At 48.7% G+C, this 13559-nt stretch overlaps 2 protein-coding genes and 3 non-coding genes across 5 annotated transcripts in view; all 5 read right to left on the reverse strand.

Annotated features, from left to right (window-relative positions):
- Window positions 1-2384: 2384 nt before the first annotated feature.
- Window positions 2385-7306, reverse strand: RPS11 (ribosomal protein S11). Its single transcript, XM_084842164.1, has 5 exons — window positions 7268-7306; window positions 6529-6660; window positions 5445-5520; window positions 3604-3733; window positions 2385-2559 (listed from the first exon to the last, which is right to left on the reverse strand). The coding sequence occupies exons 1-5, from the start codon at window positions 7280-7282 to the stop codon at window positions 2436-2438; spliced, it is 477 nt and encodes a 158-aa protein (XP_084698290.1). The 5' UTR covers window positions 7283-7306; the 3' UTR covers window positions 2385-2435.
- Window positions 3082-3178, reverse strand: LOC146349195 (small nucleolar RNA SNORD35). Its single transcript, XR_014789720.1, has one exon. It is a non-coding gene; the product is annotated as a small nucleolar RNA SNORD35 (small nucleolar RNA).
- Window positions 4021-4113, reverse strand: LOC146349196 (small nucleolar RNA SNORD35). The gene has a single exon (XR_014789719.1). It is a non-coding gene; the product is annotated as a small nucleolar RNA SNORD35 (small nucleolar RNA).
- LOC146349197 (small nucleolar RNA SNORD35) lies at window positions 6034-6127 on the reverse strand. The gene has a single exon (XR_014789721.1). It is a non-coding gene; the product is annotated as a small nucleolar RNA SNORD35 (small nucleolar RNA).
- Window positions 7307-7608: 302 nt separating the features above from the next.
- Window positions 7609-13559, reverse strand: part of LOC146349198 (olfactory receptor 52K1-like) — a 28282-nt gene continuing 22331 nt past the window's right edge. The window contains exons 3-4 of the mRNA XM_084842123.1: window positions 8858-9110; window positions 7609-7790 (exon numbers count right to left, since the gene is read on the reverse strand). Coding sequence (XP_084698249.1) covers window positions 7609-7790; window positions 8858-9110 — 435 coding nt within the window. The remainder of the gene's footprint in view (window positions 7791-8857; window positions 9111-13559) is intronic.

Genomic DNA, 13559 nt, shown 5'->3' on the forward strand with positions numbered 1-13559 from the left:
GATTCTTTCAGCTCCCTTTGTTCATTTCTGGATACCCAATACGTATACCCAGACATGGTAGTATGGGCACGTATGTAGGCCAATAACACATGAGCGCCCAATGCTTTCCACCAATTCTTCTATGCGCTTCCACTACAGGCCCAACTCATTTGTTGCCATCATGTCCCAAGGCCCACCAATCCCAGCAGCAGTGGCTCCTTCCCACCTCCCTGGGATCTCACTGACCCAGTGCTTGCTCCTCACTCCTGCTGCTGTGCACAAGACATGCCAAAGGCACCAAGGAACCCTGGGACTTGCAATTCTTGAGTGACCATGGCAGTCACAACAGTGCCGTTCGTTCCTGGGGCAAGCGTTCCTTTCACATGCGACTGCTGTGATCACAGGTCAATGAGTACAGCGCAGCATCCGCTGTATTTATAACCCCATCCAGTTCCACTTCTGCAGCTGCAAGGCCCTGATCCAGAATATGTTTTGTATCGGGGTCCTGTACCAGTTTCCCACCCAAAATCTCCCCCCCAATACGCTTTCCCTCAAAAATAAGAATGGCAAGCATAAGCATGCTTTTCTTCTGCTAAACGTGGTTTTTCAGCATCTTCAGGTACCTGTGTGGCAACCCAATGGATCGCTTCCTTCTAAAAGCCCAGCCACATACCTTGTGCAATGTCCTACTTGGGGCACACTAAATAGTACTTGCTTTACAGCCCAATCCTGTACTAACACGAATTTGTAAGGGACTTTTAAGCATTAGTAAGGGACGGAGCCCAAGACACAGAAGCAAGTCTTGCATTACTCAGTGGGCCTTACTCCCAAGTATGTAGACACAGATTCTAGTGCGAGTGGCAGTGATGAGCTGCTGCTCCCTGCCTTGAGTCATCACAAGCCACATACGGCTGCTGACAAGCTTTTCCTGCCCCTACTCCATGGTTCTATTTTCTTACAAGGTGCACCTGGTCACCAAATGAGCTTTCCTGTGTAAAAGGTATAGGCAAAGTTGGTGCATGGGGTTTCTAGTCAGCAAAGTTGTGCAGGTGGAAAGGCAGAGGTTTTGGTTTCATTTCTAACTCCAGGAACAGGGTATTTGCTGCAGTTTTCCCCCAAATCCCATTTGACCATATTAACCAAGTTTTTGCTTTTTATTCATAACACAAGTTGACACAGATCTGCAGCCAAATGAAGTTTATTTCTTTGCTAAGTGAAGCTGTCTGCCACGGGCTGAGGGTTCTGGCAAAGCCAGACTTACTGCATGTAGCATTTTGGTCCAAGTATTAATATGCATAATAAAGCATTGTTTAGTAAACCTTGGAACTCAACCCCCTTTCTAATCATTTCAACTCCTTAAGTCAAGGCATTTATCTAAATAAAGATACTGAGCCCTGGTGCTTTGATCTGAGAGGGGGGCACAGCAGGGTGCAGCCTCTCCCAATTCGTAGCGGTTTCTAAGTCAGATCAAGTCCCAGTGGTGGTTCTGGAGTAAGGGAAGCCCATTCAAATCCATTTTACTCAGACAAGGGAAAAAGTTTTCTCCAGAGGTTCCCACCATAAGCATTTTCAGAAAAATACTGTTGTACTACATTGGACCCTGAAGACCTCAGAGTCCTGGATTGAAGCAGGAGCCACTGTAAAGCGCAATATGCTTCTTGCATTCCTCCTACTGGTCACCGTTTCAGATACTTTTTCTGTCCAGATTTCCCTTCCCAGGAATCATGAGAAAGATTTCCACAGAACAGACAGGGAGCTTTCAGCACAAATTGGTTCAAGTCCTTGAAACCGAACTCTGGCACTGGTATCTGGTCTGTGCGAGTCACTTAGCAACACTCCTTGCTCTACAGACATTGAACAGCCAATACCGTTATTCTTCCTGTAAGGCAGATGAACAGGCATGTACTGAGGCCAAGGCAACAGATAAGGAACTCTGAAACCCATGGCTGCATCACACAAATTCTTTGAAAGGCAGCAAAGCTGAAGATTAATTTCAGAGTCAAAAGCAGCAAAACAAAGGGGGTTTACCTAGAAATTGGAGGACTTGCCAATACTCCGCTCTTGACACAAATGTGCAACTCAGTTGGCACCTGATTTAGCACTGCAAAGCCTTTATTTATTCTTCCCGCCCCCCTTCACAAAGGACCACTTAGTTCCCCCTTTATAGAAAATATTGTGCCAACAGAATAGGTAAGCAGGTGAGATGTACAGCAAGCAGTATGTTCTGCCCACCCCCTCCCCAGGGGCCACAGACATCAAGATCGGGATGATGGACCTTTCAGTCAGGGCTGAGTGGTAGCACCTCTTTTATTTTTATCAGAAGCGTTTATATATCAGGCCTTTCACTGCTCAGATCCCTTCATGTCTCCCTCCCGCATAGAATTCAGGTCACATGAGCCTGCTGGGTCTTTACAAAAGGTTTATTTGTACATCTCAAGGAAAGCCCCAAATAGCCTTTAGAACTTCTGGAACTGCTTCTTGGTACCAGCAGCCTTGGTCACCTTAAGGACATTGAACCGGACCGTCTTGCTGAGTGGACGGCACTCGCCCACCGTCACTATATCCCCAATTTGCACATCCCTGGGAAGATGAGAAAAGAGCAACAGCATTAGGCAAGGCTATACAAAGGATCGAGGAGTGCTTAAAAGCGGCTTTCGTAAAAAGACTCAGGGGCAGCCCAACTTGTAACCTGCTAAGCATGAAGACAGGGGCTTGTCAGCCACATGTACGTAATGACCATGGGGGAGGGGAGGCCATGCTGAGGTTTGTAAAAGTACAAAAGGACATCTTTCAAAACACAAGAATTAAGGGGGGGGACCCCAAACCTGCCCAACAAGGGCTGAGCATGCTCAGCAGCCAGAGAATGTTATAAGCTGTTAAAAAAAAAACAGAGGGAAGGGGGAACAGAATGCCTTTAATACATGCTAGCACATGGTTGAGAGGCAACAGCCTCTCTCTGCTTGCTGCAAATCTGGTCTCCCCCCCCCCCCCCCCACCACACACACACACATTGTACAACTCAAGAGGACTCAAGTGAACTGATCCTGAGGTGTTCTGCAGGATACCTGCTGGCCTCCCAGCCAAGCAGTGCCTGTGAGCAAGCGCCATGGTTCAGCATCTGCCAGACTGGTGTTTTCAGCAGCCCCTCGTTCACCAGAGAGGGCTCTGCAGACCATCGTGATTTCATACATCATCACCAACATGCTTGCTCTAGGCCAGCCATGGACCCAGTTACATAAGGCTCTCCCAATACATATATCGAAGGGCAGACAGTACAGGACAGGCTTATAGCTGCTGCCCCCCCACATACAAATGGGGTTGAGAGGACTAAGGTACCACTTCCACATACCCACAGAAAGGTAAGAACCTGTGCCGCTCTTGGAGTGCTACCAAGTACTCATGTTGCCAGAGAGCTCGGTGCCAGCTGAAACTGCATGCAGCAACAACTAACCTGCAACCCATTTGCAATTATCAGTTCTCAGTGAAAAAAAAAATTACTGGGGCTCCCAGGAGGCAGATCCACAACAACCAGGTAAAAAAATCAAATGCTTCTGCACAAGGTCTCAGGATGCAGAGTACGTCAAGATCTCGCCTGCCTTCACGCAGGAGACTGCCTTTGCTCACCTGAAGCAAGGAGATAGGTGCACAGACATGTTTTTGTGACGTTTTTCAAAGCGGTTGTACTTGCGGATGTAGTGCAAGTAGTCCCGACGGATGACAATGGTCCGCTGCATCTTCATCTTAGTGACCACACCTGAGGAATAGACAGAAAGGATGAATGTCACAGGTGCCATTTCAGAGAGTACTTCTGTTCCCACCTCACCTCTCATGTTTTACAATGGGAATGGTATGTGGGTGGGTGGGCAGCAGAGCCAGAAAACAGCACACACCCAAGCAGGTAAACGCTTCAAGTTCTTGGTATCAATGTTGGGGAACTTGAAGTTCCCATTCAAAATACATTCCCTGTGGTCTGTGCCTTGCAACTAAAAGCTCCAAAATCAGTCCCGGTCTATTAGAACACAAGTGCATCCCCAGGTACATTCAAAGGCATCAGTTTAAGCCACATGGCAGTTTCGTCAGAGCCCCATTCACTGTGGGGCTCAGCAGACCATCGTGAGAAAAACATCACGTGCAGCTTGAGAACCTTGGGGAAGTGAAGGCAACAGCAGCACCTAATGGGCAGCATGGCTGCGTATAGCTCTGTGAAGCAGATAAACCAACCCACCATCTCTCATATGGTGTCAGACTCACCGTAGCTCACAGACCACAAAAATGCGCTTTATGTTGTTTCATTCTCTACACAGGCAGACTCCACAAGAACATAGGCATGGCCATAACTGCCATGCCACGACCCCTCTGGCCCAGCACTGTTCTCCACCAACAGTGGCAAGACAGACTCCCAGAGCTGTCTAGAGGTCTGTGCATGTACAGCTAAAATCTCTGGCTCCTGGAAGCTGGGGTCTGTTCCCGAACATGGAGGCTCCATCTGTATCAGGCCTGGGGGCCGTATCAGGCCTGGGGGCCAAATTTGGCCCTCCAGGACTCCCCAGATGGCCACGCCCCTTCCCCCGGCCCCACCCCTTTCCTTCAACCACCAATCAATGTCCCGACTATTGCGCAGTCCCGTCCCGTTCCAAAAAGCTGAAATGCCTTAGTCCTAATACTTAGTTACTGGCAATAAAAATTTTGAACTACAATATGCCAGTATTTCTGGCCCCACCTCTTTTGCATTTAGCCCTGCCCACCACTGGAATGTGGCCCCCAAGCGTTTCTCCACATCTGAATTGGGCCATGGGGCTAAAAGGGGTTCCCCACCCCTGCTCTATCCAATCCTGTCTTGAAGGTGCTTACATCAATGGCCACCACAAAAAGTCTCCATGACATATTCCATTTAGCGCTTGTGAGCTGTACAAATTTTACTGTTTTGTTATGCGTCTAGGCAGTTTTACATTTTAAAGCTGTATTCACATCAATTTAACTGCAGTGTTACATTGTACACTTCTTGGGAGTGCTTTCTTGCAGAAACCGGTTTATAAATCCTGGAAATTAAGGGAAAGGGTGCTGATGGGAGACAATGAGCAACATCAAAGGCCCAAGCATTTCCATCTGCGCTGTAGCACTACTCTGCCCTGGCATCTGATAAGTTGCTGCCTTGAAGACAGTAGCATGAATTCGATGGAATGGCCGGCAAGGGAGTCCTCTACCTAGTGCACAGGACTGACTGCCGTGCAAGTACAATTCAGCACCAGCATCTGGAGTGGTCCATTGTTACTCTTTCTGATGCTTTGCAACGTCTGTTTAGATGAACAATCAAAACCATCCATTTCATGTAGGCCAGGCAGGATAGTACCATATATACATATACGCAGAAAAGAACGTGCCTGCAGGAAATGATTCCTGACACTGCATTCGTGAAAAATGACACCATAAGGGAGTGTATACACGAAAAGTCAGCATCCTCCTACCTGACAGGATACGGCCCCGAATTGACACGTTACCAGTGAAAGGGCATTTCTTGTCAATGTAAGTGCCCTCTATGGCCTGGAAGCAAGGACACAGTTATCAGCAAGTACCGTCAAGAATGAACGAGGCACAAGAAAAAAAGGACTGTTGTCCGTTTCCTAAAGTACAGCATTACAGATTACCATTAGAACCTCCATCTCTTCTGGAAGGAGCGGGAGCCAAAAAGAAAGGAGCGCTCCTTCTAAGCCCGTTCTCAAGGTGGACTCACTTCCAGTTAATGAGAAAGGCAATAAAGTGGGTCCCAGTTTTCATGGTAAAGCCAGTGTTTGAGCTGTACTACTTCAGACTGTGTGTGTAGCTCACACAATGGAAACTTCCTCCATACACCCGCACATAAAAATTTCCTTGCACATAGGCAAGAATTCTTCTCCACAACGTGCTAATTTCAGGCAAAGAAAATGAATACCTTGTATGGAGACATGTTCCACCATGTGCACCCCCACTTGCAGTAGTTCAACCCAGACACACACGAACTGAGAACTAAACCCCAGACACAAGAGGTTGCAATATAAAGAATGAGCTTCCACACACGAGCTGACTTCAGTAAGGCCTCTTGGCCGCTTTCGTCAAAGCCCTTTCACCAGTGGGGCTTGGAAGACCATCGTGAGAATGTGCATCATATGTCAGCAAAGGGGAACAACTGTCCTGCACTTTTTATTTCCAGCCAGAGGGCTCTACTACACAAACTATTTAATCGGGTGCAAACTCAAGTTGTTACTGAGGCTTTTGTGAGGGCGCTCTCCCAGGATAAGCAGGTATATGGAGATGCAAAAGGGGTGGCCTGAATCACAGACCCCTAAAAACTGGTTTATGGTGGCAGGCGATGTTGTGAACACCAGCTGACTTTTAACACACAACACGAGCATTCCATTTCTTGTCCTACACGCTACAATCAGCACTTACCTTATAGCTTTTATACTAAACCTTTTACAGTTGGCGTGTAATTTTACAAGCATTCTCCCGCTGCCTTGTCTCCATATCCTGCCCCCGCCCCCAGCCCTGAACTGCCTTTGAAGCACGGATTACCTCTTTGGGGGTCTTGAAGCCCAGGCCAATGTTCTTGTAGTAACGAGGGAGCTTCTCTTTGCCAGTGTCTCCCAGGAGCACGCGCTTTTTGTTCTGGAAGATTGTCGGCTGCTTCTGATAAGCCCTCTCAGTCTGCAGGTGATCATGAGAGAGAGAAAACATCAGTTCTGGAGGGAAGAGCCTGGACTACACTGAGGGAGAGGAGGCGGCCAGGCGCCCGCGCGGAGGCAGGAAGGGCAGACGGCGACCCCGCGGAGGGGCTGGCAAGGGCTGCTGGCGCTTCTGGGCCTGGCGCTTCTCCCAGCGCTCGAGCGTCCCTAGGCGACCTGCGGCTGAACGACGCTGCCTCGCAAGGCACCACAGCCGGGGCCCCAGCCGGCCCCGAGGCCCGCGACGCCGGGCTGCGAGGGGCTGGCCGGCGCGCTCCTCCCCGCGGCCCAGGAGCCTCGCGGCAGCCTCCGCACGCCAGCGGCGCCGCCTCCCCGGAGGCTCCGCGGGCCAAGAGGCCCCGAGCCGCGCGGCGGAGCGCCACTGCGGCGGGGCAGGAGGCGCCTCGCGAGGGCCCCAGGCGCCGCCCGGGCGAGGGAGGCCGGCCGGCAGCCAGGCCGCGCGAGGCCCGCCCCGCCCCGCCGTTCCGGGACGGGCGGGCGGGCGGGCGGCGGCCCGAGGGGGGCCGGCGCCGGCGAGAGCCCCAGCAGCGCGGCGTCCGGGGCCGCGGCGCCCCGCCCCGAGCTCGCACCTGCGTGTCCGCCATCTCGGGCCGCGCGAGGCGAAAGAGGCCGCGCGAGGGACGCCGGGAAGCTTGTCGCCGGGGGGAGAGGCGGAAGTGGCGTCCCGAGGCGGCTCCTCCCCTTCCTCCCCGCCAGGGCTGCGCGCGCGCGTGCGCGGGCGGAAGGGGAGGCGGGGCGCGCTGCCGCCCCCCCCAGGGAGCGGGCGGGGACGCGGCGGGGAGCTCGCCCGGCCCGGCCCTGCCGCGCCCGCTCAGCCGCCCGGCTGCGGCGCCCCGCCCCGCCCCGCGCGCCCGCCCCGCGCGCGGCTGCCGAGGGCCGCCGGCTGGCCCGGCGGGAGCAGCAGGCCGGCCTAGCAGGGCTGGCGCAGCGGCCCGGCCTGCCCCTCCGAGCGGAGCGCGAGGAACGGGCTTGCGCGGGCCCCCGGCGCGCCGTGGCCTCTCGACAGGCCTGTTCGTTCCGCCGCGGGGCGTCTCTGCGCGGCCGCAGCCTCCCGCCGGTTCGCGCGATTCGTGATGAGCCTTTTGTTGCAGCCTGTTGTTACATGTAGTTACGCCTTTTCCCCAATACTGGGACTCGAGGCGGCCTTGCAACGTTAAGACTGCTACAATTAAAACCTATAAATAGAAATATTAATGCAACTGTATAAAAGTTAAAAAGACAATTAAATCATCAATGTTAAAATTGTAAAGATATTAAAACATTAAAAGACAGCCAGAACAACAAAAATGGTATCCATACGTCGCATTTTCCCAGGTCCAGACTTGTTATCCCCAAAGGCCTGCTGGAACAAAAAAGTTTTTGCATGCCCGCGAAAACATATCAAGGAGGGTGCCACTCTCGCCTCCCTGGGAAGGGAGTTCCAGAGCCTTGGGGCAGCCACCGAGAAGGCCCCCTCCTGCGTTCCCACCAGGCGTGCCTGTGATGATGGCGAGAAGGGCTCCCCCTGAAGATCTCAGGGCACGAGCAGGCTCATAAGGGAGAATACGGTCTTTCAGATAACCTGGACCAGAGCCGTAATGGGCTTTATAGGACATAACCAGCACTTTGAATTGTGCCCAGAAACAGACTGGGAGCCAGTGAAGCTGTTTTAACAGGGGAGTTGTATGCTCCCTGTAACCAGCCCCAGTCAGCAGTCGGGCCGCAGGTCTTTGAACCAGCTGAAGTTTCCGAACACTCTTCTGAGGCAGCCCCACATAGAGCGCGTTACAGTAATCCAAACAGGATGTAACTAATGCCTGTGTCACTGTGGCCAGGTCAGACATCTCAAGGAACGGGCGCAGCTGGCGCACTCGCTTTAAAGGTGCAAATGCACTCCTGGCCACCGCTGAAACCTGCGCATCCAGGCTCAGGGCTGAATCCAGAAGTACACCCAAGCTGCGAACCTGTGTCTTCAAGGGGAGTGTAACCCCATCCAGCACAAGCTGTATCCCTATTCCCTGATCTACCTTTCGACTGACCAGGAGCACCTCTGTCTTGTCTTCAATTTGTTTGCCCTCATCCAGTCCATTACTGCCGACAGACACTGTAGGTTCAGCACCCCAACAGCTTCCTTGGAATTAGATGGAAAGGAAAAGTAGAATTGGGTGTCATCAGCGTACTGGGACCCTGAGCGCTCCGTCTGGCTGTGGAGCATCCGGCTGCCCGTTCACTGCCTCTCCGCTCTCCGGCTGCCCTGTGTTTGCGGCTAGACCGCCGGGTTTGGCGCTCCAGCTGGGGCACATCGCAGCTGGAGGGGGCGGCCAGACAGTGCATAGGAGGCGTCCAACTGCCCTTCCGTGGCCTCCGCCCTGGAACGCCCCATTTCGCCTGCCCCGCTCTTCCAAGCACAGAGTTGGGGATGCCCCGCACTGCCTACGGTTCCCAGAAACGGAAAAATCCCATGGCCATCGAGACGCTGCTTAGTGGCCATAGGATTTCTCCCTCAAAACTTCTAAACAGAGTGTACGCTTAGGATTGTTTTGTGGGTTGCAGTCCAGGGTTTGTACTAACAACAATTAGTATGGGAAAAATCGTTCTTGATCCATCTGTGTTATCAGAAATATGCCTGTAACATCACATAGGAATATAATTTGCATATAATGACATAAAAACATTTCTGCTGTTGAACAGAGCTTTGCTAAAAATTCTTAGATTTTAATAGCTACAAAAGAAATAGAACTTCTTAACGATTTCTTCTTCTTAGACTTCCAGTCTTAACGCCTTGAAAAGGAGAGGTCTCATTCTAAGTACAACATTCCATATGCAGTACCGAATAGGCTATTCAGCTAACAGGCACACAGGTTGGTGCGCTTCTAAGGAGAAGCTCCAGCGTTCTAAGATCACCACATATTTATACCCTGTTTGTATAGAAATTACTTCATAACTAATATTATCTACTGTCCCATAAATTAGGTTTTGCAGTCTTAATTATTTTATTATTAAACATTTTTTAAAACTTGGAACATACATAAAAGACTTACACGTACACCTTTCAGGCTAGATAATATCAGTTTTGAATTACACCTTTGAGAAGAAAACTCTTTACCCAGAATTTGCCAATTCAACTTGAGTACATAAATTTTTCTAGACATTTATGTATCAAGCTTTTTAATGTGTATACCTGACAATACTTTTTGCTCATTACTTGATAAACAAAAACTTTAAGTACACTTTCAACCTGGAATAATACAGGCTCACAACTGTTCATTACTCAGACTTTTGGCCCAGGTGATAGGGCTTTAAATCAGCATTTTCTCTTGGGATACTATCTAGGTCATCTTGACCATTATTTTTATGACAGTTATCTAGAATTCATTATGAACCTGGTTGTGAACCTGTATTTTTTATAATATAAGTTAATACAATACTTCTTACATTTTCAAAGTCTTGACTGTCATTGAATGTTTAGCATTTTCATTTCATAATAAGACATCTTACATTGTTTTAAGATGGGTTAGCATTTTGGTGGGTTAGCATTTTTCAATAGTCTTCCCAGCATGTCCGATAAAGCAAAGTCAGCTATTTCCTAAAATCCATGACATTTTGTCAACAATTTTGTTTGTCTGTATATTTCAACATGTATAAGCTACTTTGGGGCCAACCCCCCCACCTTTCAAAGCAGCATCCTCTAAAGGGGCATGTTGGCTCCCCAATCATAAAGAATAAATACAATTTTAAGCAATAAATAGTTAAACTGTATTTTAAAAAAAGAAAGAACACTTGCCCTATTAAATAGGCACGGTTGACAGTATACTTATACTGGAATCAAAGAAGAGTAGGGTTGGAAGGGGCCTACAAGACCATTGAAGCCAACCCCCCGCTCAATGCAAGAATCGTAAGTCAAAGTATCCCTGACAGATGGCTGTCGAGCCTCATCTTGAATGCCTCTGGTGTGGGGGAGCCCACCACCTCCCTTTTCTTTTTTAAAAAAGAAACAAACACAACAACAACAAACACAACAACAATACACATACACTAAAATATCTCTTAAGACTGTAAGATATCTACCGTTGGCGAGTGCAAAAGCTGGTTTGAAACTCAACATTAAAAAAACTAAGATCATGGCATCTTGTCCCATCACTTCCTGGCATATAGAAGGGGAAGAAATGGAAGCAGTGACAGATTTTATTTTCTTGGGCTCCAAGATCACTGCAGACGGTGACTGTAGCCATGAAATTAAAAGACGCTCCTTGGGAGGAAAGCTATGGCAAACCTAGACAGCATAGTCAGAAGCTGAGGCATCACCTTGCCGACAAAGGTCTGTATAATCAAAGCTATAGTTTTCCCACTAGCAACATATGGCTGTGAGAGCTGGACTATAAGGAAGGCCGAGCACCGAAGAATTGATGCCTTCAAACTGTGGTGCTGGAGAAGACTCTTACGAGTCCCTTGGACTGCAGGGAGGTCAAATCAGTCAATCCTAAAGGAAATCAATCCTGACTGCTCATTGGAAGGACAGAGACTGAAGCTGAAGCTCAAATATTTTGGCCACCTAATGCGAAGAGAAAAGTCACTGGAAAAGACCCTTATGCTGGAAAAGACTGAAGGGAAAAAGGAGAAGGGGACGGCAGAGGATGAGATGGCTAGATAGCATCACCGATGCAATGAATATGAACTTGAGCACACTCCAGGAGAGAGCGGAGGACAGGAAGGCCTGGCGTGCTGTGGTCCATGGGGTCACGAAGAGTCGGGCACAACTTAACGACTGAACAACAACAACACAACAAATGCTTTTATTATTATTCTCTAGTTCTTGTCTCAGTTGTATATCAAACATTGAGTTCACATACATTATCTCCTTTCTCCTCATTTTAACAACAACAGAAAAAAGCAACCATCTCAAAGTTCAGAATCCACATACATAGATATAATTTTTCTCTGTTTCTTGTACAAATTCTATAAAAGGTTTCCAATCTGACATAAATTTAGTTGTTGACCCTTCATTAATTATAGTAGTTTTGCCATCTCTGCCAGTTCCATCATTTTCATGATCCACTCACAGTTGGTATTGTTTCATTCTTCCACTTTTGTGCATACAATAATCTTGCAGCCGTTATCATGTAGAGAAAGAGGGTTCCCCCCTTCTCTTTTAGGTGTTTATCTGTTAGTCCCAGTAAAAAAGTTTCTGGCTTTGGTTCTATAGTAGTCTTTAATATTCTTTGAGCTAAAGACTGTATTTTTTCCCAAAATGTTTTAGCTTTTTTACAACTCCACCATAAATGATAAAACGTTCCCTCTTGGTCTTCACATTTCCAACATTTTCCAGAAACATCTTTATACATTTTAGACAATTTAAACAGTGACTTGCAGTCAGGACCAGAAATATTGGAGCAAGGATAATTTTTGGCAGTTGGCCTCTGTACACCACCACATTGAAGTTGAAAGGAAACACACCCAGATGGGAGCGAAGTCAGGACTTTCAGCTGTAATTCAAGGGGTTCGACAAAAATGAGGCACTAACCATTCAGGAAGTACAGCCAGTGGCATACACACACGCCCATCATTGGGGGCTCATAAGTAATGGAACAAACCAGCATCATTTCAAACTTAAGGATCGCCTTTAATACCTGGATGAAAATCCTTTGCAGTCAATGACTGCCTGAAGCCTGGAACCCATGGACATGACCAAATGCGGAGTTTCCTCCCTCGAGATGCTTTGCCAGGCCTTTACTGCAGCTGCCTTTAGCTGCTGCTTGTTTGTGGGTTTTTTTGCCTTCAGTCTTGTCTTCGGTAAGTGAAAAGCGTGCTCTATTGGGCTGAGATCAGGTGACTGACTTAGCCATTGAAGAACATCCCACTCCTTTGCCTGGAGAAACTCTTGGGGAGCTTTTGCTGTATGTTTTGGGTCATTATCCATCTGCAATATGAAGCAGCATCCTATCAGTTTGGCAGCATTCGGCTGAATCTGAGCAGAAAATATAGCCCTATACACTTCAAAATTCATCCTGCTGCTTCTATCAGCAGTCAGGTCATGAATAAACACCAGTGACCCAGTTCCATTGGCAGCCAGACATACCCATGCCATAACACTGCCTCCATCATGTTTGACAGATGATGTGGTATGCTTTGGATCATGAGCTGTTCCTTTCCTTCTCCATACTTTTCCCATCATTCTCGTACAAGTTAATCTTGGTTTCATCAGTCCAAAGAATCTTGTTCCAGAACTGGGCAGGCTTTTTTAGGTGTTTGCTGGTAAAGGCTAATCTGGCCTGTCTGTTCTTGAGCATTACCAGTGGTTTGCACCTTGTTGTGAAGCCTCTGTATTTACATTCATAAAGCTGTCTCTTGACTGTAGATGTTGACAATGACACGCCTACCTCCTCAATAGCATTCTTGACCTGGCTAGATGTTGTGAAAAGGTTCCTCTTTACTATGAGCGGAATTCTGCGGTCATCCGCTTTAGTTGTCTTCCGTGGTCTTCCAGGCCTTTTGCTGTTGCTGAGCTTGCCAGTTAATTCCTTCTTTTTCAGGATGTTCCAAACTGTTGTCTTGGCCACTCCCACTGTTTTTGCTATCTCTCTGATGGGTTTATTTTGTTTCCTCAGCCTAATGATGGCCTCCTTCACTCGCATGGACACCTCTTTGGACCTCATGTTGGGAGTTCCAGTGAACAGCTACCAAATGCAAATGTGACACTCAGAACCACCTCCAGGCCTTTTATCCTCTTGATTGGTCATGGGGTACCCAGGAAACAGGCCACACCTGGCCATGCAGCTGCTTGTCAGCCATTTGTTCCATTACTTATGAGCCACCAACGATTGGGGGGGGGGGGTGTTCCAATATTTCTGGCCCTGAGAGATGGCCCTGTATACCATCTATATA

The sequence above is a fragment of the Heloderma suspectum genome, chromosome 3 (genome assembly GCF_057233095.1).
Source record: "Heloderma suspectum isolate Gila_16-S chromosome 3, 16-S_ref, whole genome shotgun sequence".
NCBI lineage: Eukaryota > Metazoa > Chordata > Lepidosauria > Squamata > Helodermatidae > Heloderma > Heloderma suspectum.

Excerpts from the sequence above, each read along its gene's own strand:
- RPS11 (XM_084842164.1), bottom strand. Across the intron at positions 5,521-6,528 it reads GCTTCAAGACCCCCAAAGAG|GCCATAGAGGGCACTTACAT; the intron begins GTAATCCGTGCT and ends CCTTGCTTCCAG. Across the intron at positions 2,560-3,603 it reads CACCTATCTCCTTGCTTCAG|GGATGTGCAAATTGGGGATA; the intron begins GTGAGCAAAGGC and ends TCATCTTCCCAG.